General features: G+C 39.3%; 1 protein-coding gene across 21 annotated transcripts in view; it reads right to left on the reverse strand.

Annotated features, from left to right (window-relative positions):
• Positions 1-16,913, reverse strand: part of RAPGEF4 (Rap guanine nucleotide exchange factor 4) — a 318,142-nt gene that overhangs the window by 37,527 nt on the left and 263,702 nt on the right. For 16 of the 21 annotated variants that reach the window (XM_081584651.1, XM_081584649.1, XM_081584665.1 and 13 more), the window contains 2 exons: positions 2,475-2,625; positions 648-736 (listed from right to left, as the gene is read on the reverse strand). In XM_081584651.1, the coding sequence (XP_081440777.1) occupies positions 648-736; positions 2,475-2,625 (240 nt within the window). The remainder of the gene's footprint in view (positions 1-647; positions 737-2,474; positions 2,626-16,913) is intronic. The other 5 variants (XM_081584653.1, XM_081584650.1, XM_081584662.1 and 2 more) reach the window with 1 other exon arrangement.

Below are 16,913 nucleotides of genomic sequence, written 5' to 3' on the forward strand. Positions count from 1 at the left end.
TATAACTTTAATCTTGTGCTAGAAATGAAATCACAGCATCCCTTCAGGAGGCAATATGAGCCTCTTTATTTTAATACCAAGAGGCCAAAGCACAGAGGGGACAGCTAAGAGATCAGCTGTTGTCCCAGGCACATCCCTGGTCTAACTGAGGCTAAAAGCCAGGATTGCTCACCCTCAAAGTCTATCTAGTAGCCAGTATTTAATCAATGGCTCAAAGGACAGCATGTGCAAACCCGTGTTTCCATTTAGAGGACACAAGTATTCACCATTAACAGCTTTGGCAGCAGAAAGTGGATTTCCCACATAAGTAATTCTCTTCAAACTTTCCTTAAATGCCACTGACCACTGTGGTGTTGGATTCCCTGCCTTGAACCAAAGGGACCCAGGTTTACTGAGTCAGATGTCCAAGGAGGATCTCTGGCTCCCCAGGCTTTCTCTGGGCATCTGTCTGGTGCAGAAGGCAGCTGAGCAGAATCTCCTCCCTTTTGTTCATCTGGCCTGACTGCACCCCCTCACCTGAGGCCCAGACCACTCAAATCAGCTTTCACCCTTTGTGGGCACAAAGGACTTTTTGGATGATGATGTGATTGAGAAGCAGCAGGCACTTACTTGGTGAAAGCTCACCCCAAAGCCAAGCCCTTCCTTACATTTGCTTGACAATCTTCTCCAGCTCAGGCAGTTGCTCCTTGAGGGCGGCAAGCATCCGGGCATCATCTGATACAGACACATAAAACTCCTGTAATTGGCAAAGGTCAGAGGCTTTTAACAAGAACTGCAAAAGGTACGTAATTCTGCAAAGAGCAACAAAGACATGTCCCTATGTCATCTGCCTCACTAGCATCTCCAGACCATGGTTTCATGGACTAGGGACAAATAAGAAAATGTTACAGCATGTCTAAATTCAACATGGCAAGTGAGAAGAAAATTTTGGAAACTGATGATAGTGATGCATGCGTTCCATTGTGAGTATAATTAATGCCACTGAATTGTACACTTAAGAATGATTAAAATAGCAAGTTTTATGATTGCTATGTTGTACCACAATAAACAAAGTTAAAAAATTTAAATCGCAAATGAAGTGTTTATATGATATTTATACAGAAGGCAAAGCAACGCAGTGTTCTGGAATGGGTTATTTTATAGTCTTTCCTTTAAGAGCACTGCTTTCACTTCAATATTTTTTTCAGGGGAATTTTAATATTTATTTTGAATATAATTTTAGTATTTGTTGTTTATTTAATATTTACTACTAGTCGTAGTTAACTTGGTGGTGGTAAAAGTACAGCCATGGTTTTCAGCACTGCACTGAAGTTTTGTGGAGTTTATGTCATTAACTCAGGATTCTTCAGTGATGTCCTGGGATGGTTCCACCCACTGAGCAGCAGTAGCTGTGCCCTGCTTGGTGCAGGGGCAGTGGGCTTCCCAGCAGAAGCCGAGAGCTGTGGCAGCAGCAGCATCACCATCATTCTGATTCATCTGCAAAATGGTCCTTTACTCGAAGCAATGGGTAGAAGCCATAACCCAATGACCCAAGTGACTATTATTCCTCTATATCTTCAATATCTTTCATTCCATAGTCTTGAGGGACTCTCATCGCCCACCTTTCCTCCCAGCCTCATTTCTCTGCCTGCCAAATGATATGACTAAAAAGGAGTGGGTGGGGATGTTTCTTTTGGATAATTCATTCTTAAACAAACCGACTGATAAAGTTTGAAACTGAAGTCATGTTGCCTTTTGCCTGCACAGAAGTAAGGTCCTCATCTCAGTTTCGGAGGACAGAGTCATTAAGGATTAAATGCTCAGGTCACTGTTGTAACATGGGATGAAGCCATGGGAAGGAAAAGGAAGTTCAGCTTAAATCAGTGTTTACAAAGTAAATCAAGGCCCTGCAGAACCACTTCATGGGCCTAAGAATTCTTTAATAAAGTTATCTGCTCCACTGTACTCAAAAACATCACCATTTGCTCTAGTAATCCCACTTCTAGGAATAGAACCAAAGATAGACCTATTTGTACAAAAATGTTCATTATGCTGCTCTTCTAGGAAGGTAAAAATGGAAATGATATATTCAACAATATGGGAAGAAATAAATATATCTGTGGCATAGCTACTCAAAGGCCATTAGAAAATTTTATTAGAAAGACTCTGCTGACATAGAAAAATCCTTACATAAGGTGGAAAAGGCATCCTGTGAAATGATGGGTACTATGTTGATTATAACTACAGAAAATATATCAAAGAAAGCAACTAAATGAAAATACATCAGAATGCTACTACCAGTTATTGAATTAGACTGGCAGGATAATGGATGATGCTTTTCTTTACTTTTCTGATAGTACCTTTCTGATGAGTGAACATGTTAACAAAGTCTAGAATTTGCACTTACACTCTCTCCAGGGAGGCTGCCGGGCCTGTGGGTGGTCCCTGTACTATAGGTCAAAGACACACTCTTGGAAGGCATGATCCCCACATACCTCCAGGAAAGCCATCGCCACGTCATCCTCTTGTAGGACGTCTCCATACATGGCAGCCCACTGCAAAACCAGGCGGATGACTCGCCTCTTATTGTTGAGGGCATAATCCATTTTCTCTTGTTCTGTACCTTGTGAAGGCTGTGCATGGTAAGTGCCAAGGAGTCAAGGAAGAATATTTAGCCATTTCACTGTGCTACAAGCAAAGGTAGAATGACAGATCCCAGCTCCAGGAAGGCCTTTTGGACTGATGCAATTTCTTCCTTAGGCCCTCAAGAAAACCCTCACCTGCATGAAAGTTCTGGACCAAATGTATACAAACCCAGCAGACGTTGCCTTGATAGTGGCCTTGATAGTGGCCCAAAGAATTAGACTTGCACGGTTCTACTTGGACTTTTGTGTTGATAAGGATTCTTGTTGTGCCTAGCTTTGGCTCTCATCATATTCCGTGCCTGCCCTTTGCACTGCCTTCACCTCTAGGGGTGGTAACGCTTCCTGCTGTTGGGCCTAACCAGCTCTCTTTAGCTCCCACAATTCTGGACACATCTCTATAATCCCTCATTATATGCACTTCAGTTAAACCCTTACAAGTGGGTATCTGGTCCTCCTGGAACAGTGGCTGATATAAAAAGTACACGGGAAGGAAGTGAGGCTGAAGATAGATAAACTCACTGCAGGTTAAGATGAGGAAATCTTCCTGCTGTATCCGTCTTCCCATGAGGGACTCAGACACATTTTTTATGCATCCTTTCTTCTCTTGTTCAGAACCATAATTTAACATAATTCAACCATAATTTAACCATAATTCACATTGGCTTTTCATGCATTAATGGCTAGTCATCCTAACTATAAACTCTTTGAGGCTAGGTTAATACATTCTTCTTCTTATATTCTGAACCATGCCTAGCACCCTGATGCTTACATAGAAATTTTATCCATTAATACAACAGATACTTGATAGAGTATCTATGTGTCTGATGAAGGTCCCTGCTCTCAGTTTACATTCTTCTATGGATTACAGTAGGGAGAACAGAATATGTGATCAAGAAAGATTTTAGATTAGACATATTCCCTTTTCAGTGATTTATGGTAGTTCATATTATAGACAATTCATTCATAAAACAATTGCCTCTTTATAACTGACACTTGAACAGAGTACCTCAGGTAAGTCCTACTTTATAGTCGTGTGATGAAAAACATTGTTCTTTTTCTACAAGTTAGCAAACTGACAGTAAAGGAGTATAAGTGACAAAGATTACATTGTGAGTTTTAAATCCAAGACTGGTTTTAAATCCAAGACTCCTAATTCCAACTAGTTTAATCCCCATTAAATAATATCCCTGTGCCTCATACCTGGCTACAAGACTGAGCATGTCCTAGCTTACGACCATGACTTAAAAGACACCGTAGAAAACTGTCCTGTGGCAGTGCTATACTTGGGAGCTAAACCAGTCAAGGGCCTTTTCTAAAGGGACTATAAATAATGATCAAGGTTAATGACAGAACCTTAAAGCAAAGGTTTACTGCATGTAAATGGGTTGCAAAATGGCTTTCATAAATTGAGTACGGGATTCATAAAAAAAGAAAATTGCTCAACCTGTATTGCTACAATTCTCTTTGAGCTTACAATAAAACAGGGAAGAAAGATCACTTTATGTGAAAATTATTTCTTTTCTGATTAACCCTTTGATCTCTTGCTTGTAGGCACACATAACTCAGTTTTTCTTTCCAAAGAATTGTAATGCTGGCCATTACATTTTAAGACTTTTTAGAGTACCTTGCAGTATAGTCAGACACGTGGTGGGTACCAAATGGGTAATTCTTGGCTGACTGAAAACCATGTATTCGTTCATCTACAAGTCAGTAAGAGAGAGAGAGAGAGAAGACTCTTTTCTACTTATATGAGGCTGAAATGTTTGAAATATCAAAATGATAGCAAGATGATGTAATTCTAACTTTCCAGGTTACCTTGACTTGGACTCAAGGAAGCAACACAAACACTTGTGTATTGGATCCAGAAACATCAGTTGCACACCTGTGGCTAACCTATAGGGATTTAGTGTAGAATGACTAAATTGTCATTGTCTCTGTGGGTCAGGCAAAGATTCTTCTTGTCTCCTCTCTTGCTGGGGAAATCTGTCTTTTGTCTACAGTAAAAGATAGAAGACACAACTGGAAGAATTAACATGTTTACCACTTCAAATGTGTGTAGAACATTACAGTTCATAAGAAATATGTTCAATGTGCTCACATGATCATGTAATGCTCTCCACAAACCTGAAGGGTAAATATTTACAGATGAGGAGATGAGACTGAGGGTCAGAGAGGACTTCTGCCCAAGGTTGTTCAGTGAGTAAATGGAGGGCTTACAAACCCAGACAGGGCTCTTTCCATTTTCGCCATCCCCATGGCCCAAACAGTGGCTATAGTGACTACACACTGGTGCTTGGGTTCATGAAATTATTAGGAGTAATTGCATCTGGGAAGCAAAAATCCTAATAGGAGAGATTTCTCCTTCTTTCTCTTTTCCCTCTCTCTTCCTTAATTTTTTATTGAAGTCCCTAGCTTTCTAGAGATGACTCAGCTGGTCCAATCCTGAAACCAAGGGCTGACTGCCTGCCACTCTTCATGTATATTCCATACCCTCCTGGAGCTAGAATTGACTGAATCCAGTGGGATCAGGAAGAGGCTTTCTCTTTTTTCTTGTGAAATTTACATATGTTTGCCTCTGGAAATAAACAAAAGGAAGCACTGATTTGTTTCACAAAGTCTTACCTTTCCTCTTTCAGGTATTTATTTACTAAGACGGAATGGAAGTTAATAGCACCTTTATAGCTGAATCCAGGTATGTGCTCAAGGATTTGGCCCCTCCACAGACAACATACCATTCTATTCATCAACAGTCTGCTGAATCAGATTCTCAGGGAACACAGACAGGCCTTTACATGTAATTGATTAGATGGTTACAGATGAGGTACTGGGGCTTCTATTTAGCCCCATAACAATCTACTCAGGTGTTTAGAACATTTATGTGATTTTTAGATTTTATTTAACTCCTACAAAAAACAAGTGGAGAGAGAAAAAACTATGTTCCCTTCAGACAGTAATCAAAGAATAAAGAATATCTCACCAGGCCCCTTGTCTCAATATGATGTTAAAAATGCACCCTAACAAGAGTAACATTTCAAATATAGTATGTTCATAAACTCACATACATCAGAAAGGCTGCAGAAACCATTACTTTTTGTGGCTAACGCTGGAGTAATAATGTGTTAACCATTTGATGGAGAAAGTCCAGTGTGGAATAAAAATCTGAGTCTTCTCCAGCACAAATAACAATTTAAAAGGATTATTAATGCATACCACACACATTTTTAACATATGAAGGACACTATTGAAAATACATACTTAGCTAATGTCTATTTCAAAAGTAGATTAGTAAAGAATATAAAATACATGATAATCTAATGATTTATTATCAAGAAATACATGTAGAGAATAAGAATAAGGTCATGACTCATAATATCATGACAGCTGGGTTTTGGTAAGAAGCAATACGGCTACTCAAATTCATGGGGAAAAGAGTCACAGAAAGATAATATGGTTCTGGTATCTGATTCTTGTACCTCATCAAGTGCTAGGTTAAAGTCTGCAAGAAATTCTGGAATTATTCCCTGAATTGTTACTTTCAACACAATTAAGAAAAGGCCAGAATAGTCAAAGGGGCCAAATGCATCACTCATATACTAAGTTGATTTCAGACAATTCACAGAATCATAGAATCTGAGTTGTAAAAGTCCTTTGATTTTTGTCTCCTTCAACTCCACCATTTTAGAGGCAAAGAAACATGTAGAATGAGGTGAAGTGATTTTCCTGAAATTTATCAATGGAATTGTTAGAGCTAGAACTCAGTTCTCTTACTTCCCTTCCCAGTACTATATTGACTTCTTTATGTTATTGTGTGTCTAATATTATTATTTCTTTATCCAGACATACATTATGCAGCAGAATTAGGTGACTTAGCATTTTGCTGGATAATGGAAAAATCCATCTGAGATACAGAACCTATTCCCCAAAGCCCTCAAAGAAGACAAAGCAAATATAGAAGATCAAGATTTAATGGTTGCAGCCTTGACGATCTGAGAGCCAGGAAGGCAGGATCCCTAGGGTCCGAACTAGACCCTCTCTGCTATAGTTTTAACCACTTCTCTTGTCCAATGCCTGTTGCTTTAGAAAGCTGTGTTAAAATTCCTGATGATTCAAATCCTAACTTGAGGTTTCTCATTGTGGTAATAAGACCTTTTGCATCCAAGAGCATTAAATCAGAATCCTTTAGCAACATGATGGACCTACAGATTATTATATTAAGTGAAGTAAGTCAGAAAGAGAAAGACAAATATATCACTTACATGTGGAATCTAAAAAAAAAAAGATACAAATGATTTACATACAAAATTGAAATAGACCCACAGACATAGCAAACAATCTTATGGTTACTAAAGGGGATAGAGGAATGGGGAGAGATAAATTAGGAGTTTGGCATTAATATGTGTATGTGTGTGTTTTGGTTGCTGAGTTGGATCCGACTCTTTGTGACCCCATGGACTGTAGTTCACCAGGCTCCTCTGTCCATCGAATTCTCCAGGCAAGAATACCGGAGTGAGATGCCATTCCTTCTCCAGGGAACCTTCCTGATCCAGAGATCAAACCTGGGTCTCCCACATTGCAGACAGATTCTTTACCATCTGAACCACCACGGAAGCACAACATATATATATGTGTGTGTGTATGTGTGTGTGTGTGTATATATATATATATATATAAAATAAGACCTACTATATAGCACAGGGAAGTATATTCAATATCTAGTAATAACCTATAATGGAAAAGTATCTGAAAAAGAATATATATATATATATATATATATATATATATATATTCAGTCATGTCCGACTCTTTGTGATCCTATGGACTATAGCCCATCAGGCTCCTCTGCCCATGGAGTTCTGCCATGCTGCATTGAAGCTGTATTCTTTACCATCTGAGCCACCAGGGAAGCCCAAGAATAATGGAGTGGGTATCCTATTCCTTCTCCAGGGGATCTTCCTGACCCAGGAATTGAACAGCAGTCTCTTGCACTGCAGGCAGATTCATTACCAGCTGAACTACCAGGGAAGCCTATATATATATAGGAATCACTTTGCTCTACACTTGAAACTAAAACAATATTTAAGTTAACTATACTTCAAAAAGAAAAAAAAGAAAACAAATACAAAAAAACGGAATCCTTAAGGGCAGGAACCATGTCTTAAACTCATTGTGAATCTCTGCATTTCCTAATAAAGGAGTGGGCACATGAAACATAAAAAGCCTCGAATGTTTACCTTAAACTATTCAATGACACATTTGGGGTGCTACATATAATAGTATTTTCTTTATGCTTCTCCCCCCTACCCACCTCAATTCACAGCTCTTTAAAGTGAAAGTTGCTCAGTTGTGTCTGATTCTTTGTGGCCCCATGGACTATACAGTTCATGGAATTCTCCAGGCCAGAATATGGAGTGGGTAGCCTTTCTCTTCTTCAAGGGATCTTCCCAATCCAGGGACTGAACCCAGGTCTCCAGCATTGCAGGTGGATTCTTTACTAGCTGAGCTACAACGGCTAGGTAGCCTATACCCTTCTCCAGCGGATCTTCCTGACCCAGGAATTGAACCGAGGTCTCTTGCATTGGAGGCAGGTTCTTTACCAACTGAGCTATGAGGGAAGCCCAAGTGAAAGTCGCTCAGTCATGTCTGACTCTTTGCAACCCCATGGACTATACAGTTCATGGAATTCTCCAGGCCTGAATACTGGAGTGGGTAGCCTTTCTCTTCTTCAGGGGCTCTTCCCAGCCCAGGAATTGAACCCAGGTATCCTGCATTGCAGGTGGATTCTTTACCAGCTGAGCCACAAGGGAAGTTCTTTAAAGAGAAGCTCTTTAAGACTCTATCTAAATTACCTTTAATTCCATTTTGTTAAGATATTAAATACAAATCATAGATATGTTCTAAATAACTTCATAGTCAATGTCATCAGGTTAAGTCTACAACAAATACCAACTTCTGGTATATTTTTAAAATAGAATATTTCAGTTTTTGGATACTTAGTCTACAGGACCACACGCTTTTAGAATGACTAAATCTTCACTGAATCAGACCAGCTCCTTTGACATCACAAAATCATGGATGAGGACAAACTGGATCTGTTTTCAACGAGGTATTTGGGCTGGGACTCAGAAGAGGTGAAGGCCACAGAGCCTTTCTACCCTGCCAACAGCAGGTTTAATATTCCATTGAGTCATTTTCCTCACGCCGGCTCTGCTGTTCAAACACTATAATTATTTCATATATTTTTACCTAGTTATTATCTTACTCACCACAGGCACCTGTAATTTTTCTGTATTTTTTTTTTTCTGCTCATTTACTTATTCTTAATTCAGCTAATAATGGTTCCACGTATTAAAATTATCATGGGGAAAGTAAGTGAAAACCTCCTAGGATGTGGAGGCAGCAGATTCATTACAGCCTACAACAGGGAATAAAATATTATGTATACTTTTTGCAGTAAGTACATGCTAATTATGCAGCTATTTATAAAACACTTATCAACATTCAAACTGATACTCTTCAATGTTGTTGTTTTTTAAAACCCTGCTTTGCATACAAGATCTCTGCTTGAAGCTGAAAACAAACTTTGGGGGTCATCTGCCCACTGACTCAACAAAGCTTTGCTATATTCTTTACCTTATGCTATATTCGTCTCATGGTGTACAATCATTTATTTATAGAGGGGCAATATTTATAAGGGGTTTTAAGGTTTATAATGTATTTTCACACACATAGCCTTATTTGATCTTTACAACAACCTGGTGAGGAAGGTAGGGCAGGTATAATTACCCCTATTATATAGGCAGGGTTCAGAGAGGTTAAAGATAATTGCAAGTAATATAGCTTATAGGATGTAGGTTTTAAACACGGGTCTCCTGACTTCAGAGCTCTTGTTCTTCCCACTGTATTATGGGCCTCTTTACTACCCAGCTTGCCTTTTGAAGCAGCTCCCCTCCCCCATCCTGAGCACTAAGTTTGTTCCTTTCTTGATGCAACATGTGCTTGGGAACACAAGTTCTGGAATTAGACCACCTGGGTTCATCTTGCAGCTTCCCCACTTATCTATGAGACCAGTCTCTCCATCAGTAAACTTCCTAGGATAGCTGTTGAGGAGGAGATGAGGCAGTACTGGTGAACCATGTAGAACATATCTCAGACATACTAGGTGCTTAGTTAAAGGTTAGTGATCATCAATATTATTACTGCTCTGCCTCTGGAAATAATTCAGGATCTTTAAATGGATGGTTTTGGAATTCTTCACAAGACCTGGCATTTCTGGGTTGATGTCTGTGATTAACACAGCTGCTTCTCTGTTTGTGTGTACCTATTAACTTGGAGCTCACAGAAGCTCTTCCTACTTATTTTCTTGCTCAATTTTTTTTTTTCTCACTGATTTTCAGAATTCTCTGTTTTTAGAAGTCTTTAGTTCTTGGCTATTTTTAGTTTTAGTCAGGGGCTTATACTCATAGCAGAGCAGTTAGGACTTGGTCTAATGAAACACATTCAGTTCAGTTCAGTTCAGTCACTCAGTCGTGTCCGACTCTTTGTGACCCCATGAACCGCAGCACTCCAGGCCTCCCTGTCCATCACCAACTCCTGGAGTCCACCCAAACCCATGTCCACTGAGTCGGTGATGCCATCCAACCATCTTATTCTATGTTGTCCCCTTCTCCTGCTCTCAATCTTTCCCAGCATTAGGGTCTTTTCAAATGAGTCAGCCCTTCGCATTAGGTGGCCAAAGTATTGGAGTTTCAGCTTCAACATCAGTCCTTCCAATGAACACCCAAGACTGATCTCCTTTAGCATGGAGTGGTTGGATCTCCTTGCAGTCCAAGGGACTCTCAAGAGTCTTCTCCAACACCACAATTCAAAAGCATCAATTCTTTGGTGCTCAGCTTTTTTTATAGTCCAACTCTCACATCCATACATGACCACTGGAAAAACCATAGCCTTGACTAGATGGACCTTTGTTGACAGCAGTAATGTCTCTGCTTTTTAATATGCTGTCTAGGTTGGTCATAACTTTCCTTCCAAGGAGTAAATGTCTTTTAATTTCATGGCTGCAGTCACCATCTGCAGTGATTTTGGAGCCCAAAAAAATAAAGTCTGATACTGTTTCCACTGTTTCCCCATCTATTTGCCATGAAGTGATGGGACTGGATGCCATGATCTTAGTTTTCTGAATGTTGAGCTTTAAGCCAACTTTTTCATTCTCCTCTTTCACTTTCATCAAGAGGGTCTTTAGTTCTTCACTTTCTGCCATAAGGGTGGTGTCATCTGTATCTCTGAGGTTATTGATATTTCTCCCAGCAATCTTGATTCCAGCTTGTGCTTCCTCCAGCCCAGCGTTTCTCATGATGTACTCTGCACAGAAGTTAAATAAGCAGGGTGACAATATACAGCCTTGACGTACTCCTTTTCCTATTTGGAACCAGTCTGTTGTTCCATGTCCAGTTCTAACTGTTGCTTCCTGACCTGCATACAGGTTTCTCAAGAGGCAGGTCAGGTGGTCTGGTATTCTCATCTCTTTCAGAATTTTCCACAGTTTATTGTGATCCACACAGTCAGAGGCTTTAAAGCAGAAATAAGATGTTTTTCTGGAACTCTCTTGCTTTTTTGATGAGCTAGTGGATGTTGGCAACTTGATCTCTGGTTCCTCTGCCTTTTCTAAAACCAGCTTGAACATCTGGAAGTTCACAGTTCACGTATTGCTGAAGCCTGGCTTGGAGAATTTTGAGCATTACTATTGCTTGGGTTCAAATGCTGTCCCAACCCTTGTTTTTGTTGTTGTTGTTCAGTCGCCCATTAGTATCCTACTCTTTGCAACCCCATGGACTGCAGCATGCCAGGCCTCCCTGTCCCTCACTATCTCCCGGAGTTTGCCCAAGTTCGTGTTCATTGCACTGGTGATGCCGTCCAGCCCTCTCATCCTCTGACGCCCTCTTCTCCTTCTGCCCTCGATCTTTCCCAGCATCAGGGACTTTTCCATTGAGTCATCTGTTCACATCAGATGACCAAAATAATGGAGTTTCAACTTCAGCATCAGTCCTTCCAGTGAGTATTCAGGGTTGATTTCCCTTAAGACTGACTGGTTTGATCTTGCTGTCTCAAGGGACTTTCAGGAGTCTTCTCCAGCACCACAGTTCGAAGGCATGAATTCTTTAGTGTTCTGCTTTCTTTATGGTCCAGCTCTCACAATCGTATGCGGCCACTGGGAAGACCTTAGCCTTGACTACATGGACTTTTGTCGGCAGCGTAATGTCTGCCTTTCAACACACTGTCTAGATTTGTCATCGCTTTCCTGCCAAGAGGCAATTGTCTTCTGATTTCATGGCTGCAGTCACCATTCGCAGTGATTTTGGAGCCTGAGAAAAGGAAATCTATCACTGCTTCCACCTTACCCCTTCTATTTGCTATGCAGTAATATGGCTGGATGCCATGATCTTAGTGTTTTTTTTTTTAATATTTAGTCTTAAGCCGGCTCTTTCACTCTCCTCCTTCACCCTCATCAAGAGGCTCTTTAGTTCCTCTTCACTTTCTGCCATTAGAGTGGTGTCATCCACCTATCTGAGGTTGTTGATGTTTCTCCTGCCTGTCTTGATTCCGGCTTATACCACATCCAGCCTGGCATTTCTCATGATGTGCTCGGCGTACACGTTAAACCAACAGGGTGACAGCAGAGAGCCCTGTTGTACTTCTTTCCTGACCACAAACCAATCAGTTATTCCATATAGCATTCTAACTGTTGCTTCTTGACCCACATACAGGTTTCTCAGGAGACAGGTAAGATGATCTGGTATTCCCATCTCTCTGAGAGCTTTGCACAGTTTGTCATGATCTACAGCCCTTACTAGTAGGTAACTTGGAGCACATTATTTATCTATTCAGTCTCACTTCCTTAATGCAAAAAGAGTACACATCTCCCAGTGTTAATATGAGGCTGAGAAAGATACATATAAAATACAGTCTGATAATACAGTCATTTTCTTTGAAAGGGATACTATGTTCATAGCATCATCAAACTAAGCCTTCTTATTTGAAATAAACTCTCAAATTGCATATCTGCAGGAGTAAATTGCTCTCATAGTGACACATAGATCAAACATTTTTTCAGAAACCAAGTAAGGGACTAAAATGATAAAATTTGGCTTCAACAGAATTTAAGCTGACAATCTTCCTTAGAAATGCAAAGACTATTCCTTACAACATGGCTTTAAAAATCTGATGCCCTTTTATAAATCTTGATTTACAAATTTTGGTTAGTGTTCCTCTTAGAGAATCCAAGTCAGCTTATACAGAGAACATCCCCAGATCATATTCATGAAGAAATAAGAGATGGATATCCTGCCTTTTCAGTAAGGAAACCTATTGTATTTACTCTGTATAAGGCAGTTTTAGCTAAAACTTAGTGTTCAGTAAGTATTTGTGGAATTATCTGAACAAAATGATGGAGTTTTATTTGCATATATTGATTTCAAATGATCTACAGCATATACTGGTAGGTCAAAGAAAACATATTTTTAAAAAGCATGTGTAACATGATCTCACATACATAAAATTATACATGTATATAATTTCTGAAAGATTTTTCATAATTCAACGGTGAGATACCAGGTGAACTTTGTTCTCTTTTTCTGTAAATTGAATTTTTCAGTGAGAATGTTCTATTTTTAAGGATGACCAAGCCATCTATATTTAGAGAAATGATATGAAAAAAATTAATGGCAGAAAAATGGCTCTATTTGTTTAGTAACAAATTATTATCATAATTTTTTAGTATCATTATTTGTTTAGTAACAAATAATTATCATAATTATTTAGAGTATGACCCCATCCTTATATTTCAAAGCATATATCTAAATGTATAGAAAAAAGACTGAAAGGCTACATATCAAAATGTTAACCATAGTAATACCTGGTAAGGTTATAAGGGGGGGGGGTTAATTTTCTTTTTAAAGACTAACAGAAAATTGAACTGTATTTTAAGTGCAGATTTTAAAAAGATTAAAGAAACTAGAGATGAAAAGTACAGAAATTGAACAAATATAATTTAAGAAACTCATTATAAAGCACTTGTATTCATCAGGCCAAATCATGTCCCAAGCATATCTAATGAATAGAGTCTCTCTCATTAGCACATAAAAGGCCTGAAATATTAATGTTAAACAGAGTTCTACCATCGTCTCCTATGCTAAAAGCAAAATTGGAGGAGACGCACAATGTGGATTAAGGACAGAAACAGACGCCAGTGGCTCAGAGCTCAAGTCTTTTCTGTACTAGTAATTACCTTTCTCTGAGCAAATCATAATTTTTCATTATCCAAGTTTATTGATTTGGAAAAAGAGCAGTGAAAATACTGACTTCTTCATAGAGCTGCTATGAAAAGTAACACATATTAATAAGTACTTTAAAAACACACAGCCAAATCAACTCACTTAATTTAAGTGCTTTAATGGAACGCAGTTAAGTATTTTACTATCCCTAAATCCCATAACAACATGGGTATTAGCCCACTTGTTCAGTTTTACATTCTAGCTACCTGTCACATGAGGACATGGTGCTAAACAGTTTATAAGTGTTGTTTTGTTTTTTTTTTTTTTCCTGACCATCTTCTATTTCTCTACTTTCTCTATTTTTCTTTATAGGCAGTCTCTGAAAAACTATTCAGTGAAGTGCTTTGCCTTCCTTTGACCAAGACGTCACCAGTCACCCAAGCTACTCCCAGGGATGTGGGAATGAGGCAAGGGCCCAGGAAGCTCAGCTGGTAAAGAATCCAGCTGCAGTGCAGGAGACCCCGTCTGATTCCTGGGTCGGGAAGATCCCCTAGAGAAGGGATAGGCTACCCACTCCAGGACTCTTGGGCTTCCCTGGTAGCTCAGCTGGTAAAGAATCCACCTGCAATATGAGAGCCCTGGGTTCAATCCCTGGGTTGGGAAGATCCCCCAGAGGAGAGAACAGCTACCCACTTCAGTATTCTTGCCTGGAGAATTCCATGGACTTTAGCCCACCAGATTCCACTGTCCATGGGTTTGCAAAGAGTCAGACATGACTGAGCAACTTTCACTTTCCTCTAGCAGCTGTTCCTTCGTTGCTGCCCCTAAGGTTCCTTTCTACAGTCTGGGCTCTAAGGATTCCTTCCATTCTCTGTTACCCCATTTTGATGAATTCCTTTATTGCTTAAGTCAGTTACAGTTTGTTTATGTTACTTATGATTGAAAAAGAAGCTTATGTAAGGAAGCTATATAACATCTCTCTGGAGCAAAACGGACTAGAAATTGAGTCCTTAGCATGGTATAAACACACTCACACACACATGACCTTCAAGGATACAGCCCTTTCCATTTGCCTGCCCGCGGCAGGATGCCTTCCTGGCCTCCCAGGCATTACAGGACAGTAATTCTTCTTTGTTCCCAGTATCTAAGGACCAGACTTAAGCTGTCCTATACGGCAGCTACGAGTTACATGTGGCTATTTACATTTAAAATAATCAAATTAAATAAAATTAACAATTCAGTTCCTCAGTCACAGAACCCAATTTCAAGGCTAGTGGCTACTGGGCTGCACAGATACAGAGCATATCCATCACTATAAAGAAAAATGTTCTATCAGACACTTTATTTGGTTTCAACAAATTAGGCCCACTTTGATTTTAGCCAACTGAAGCACAAATAAACATGTATCATGCAATAAATTTCCAAGAAATATTTTTAAACTCTAAAGGATAAGCTTTTAAAAGAGTAAGTTGTGAAGAAAAGAAGTGCCACACCCCAGGGTTGGAATCCTAACACCTGGATAAATCCTAGTTCTGCCACTTGCCTTGGACATGTTTGTTTTTGAGGCTCAGTAATTCTCACTTTTAAATAAAACTGACACTAACCCAATAAACTCCTATAAGGATAAAGAGGTATAATATGGGTCAGTGGTGCCTGGCACGTAAAGAGTTGTTTTAAAATAGAACAATTAAGAGAATCTAAGTTCTCACAAGGCAGGGTGTGAAGGAGGTGGTCTGAGGTAGTGTGGATGGTACCCAACCATCCCGACTCCCTCCATCTCTCAGAAAAGTTAGGATTGGACATCACAGGCCTCCCTTGACTCTACTGTCCACTTTTCCTGCCTTCACCTCCCCGCAACATCATTACCCCCTACCACCACACCTAGGCATGGTGCAGACTTTCCCTCTAGGACCTTCCACTTTAAACACAGAGGTCAATGCTGTGAATGTTCTCAATCAATTCTGAAGAAGAACAAACTAACAAGTGAAGAAATAAAAATCTGCAAAAAGAGTATGAGCTTAGTATTTGGGGCTCTGAGCTGTCAAGATGATATAACTTGGCCCATTACCTTCTCTCATCCTTCTTTTGGTTTTGTTTGCTTTAAGCTTATCAACAAGGTATGGCAAAAACCGCTACAATATTGTAAAGTAATTAGCCCCCAACTAAAATAAATAAATTTATTAAAAATAAAAAAAAATATTAAAAAAAAAGCTTATCAACATGCTAACTGTTGGGGGAAAAAAGTCTACACTCAATGGTGGTTTTTATTTTTCCTTCTAAAAATCTCAAAGGTCTAATAATGATTACCATGTATGGAGCTAAAAGAGCACAGAGAGGTCCTGAATGTGTTAATTTTACTTGAGAAAAACTGAATATGAGCCAGAAAGAATATATAATATATTTAGGTCTCATTAAACTGTCATTACTTGGAAAGATAGTTTCCAGGCAAATAAACACTCAAATCTCACTCTTGCAGCATCCTCTGAATAGCATATTCAACTCCAATCTCCTATTCTCACACATTCTGTTGACTTCAAAGAGAATTATGAACAAGGAAATGAGAATCAGGTAGGGCAATTATAATTCTGAAAAAGGAAAACATGCCAACATTGATTGGATTGCTTAGAAAAAAAGAAAGTTATTCTCCTTCCATATATTTAGCTGCTCAAAAAGGCCAAAGTGTTTGGGGGCCTACATTTTTGCTGCTTTAAAAATAAAGCAGAATTGGAAAATACACTTTCACATTTCCCCAAAGTTGAGGGTTCCACTCATTAACGATATTCACTTCTTTTATTCAGCTTCTGTCTTCTGAATGTTCCCTCTGCCAGACACTGCGCACCAACTGGTCAACTCAAGAGACCACTGAAATGCTGCCCCCCAAATAAGCTCAGAATCAAGTTACCTAGAGGAACTGCCATTAGAATTTCAAGTTTTGTATCCTTGACGTAAGTCAATGGGATAATAATAAAAACAGCCACAAAGGGATAAATATCAATATCTAGAGGATAGGGTTGACTAGGAT

The sequence above is a fragment of the Giraffa tippelskirchi genome, chromosome 3 (genome assembly GCF_054371585.1).
Source record: "Giraffa tippelskirchi isolate mGirTip1 chromosome 3, T2T-mGirTip1v1.2.pri, whole genome shotgun sequence".
Lineage (NCBI taxonomy): Eukaryota > Metazoa > Chordata > Mammalia > Artiodactyla > Giraffidae > Giraffa > Giraffa tippelskirchi.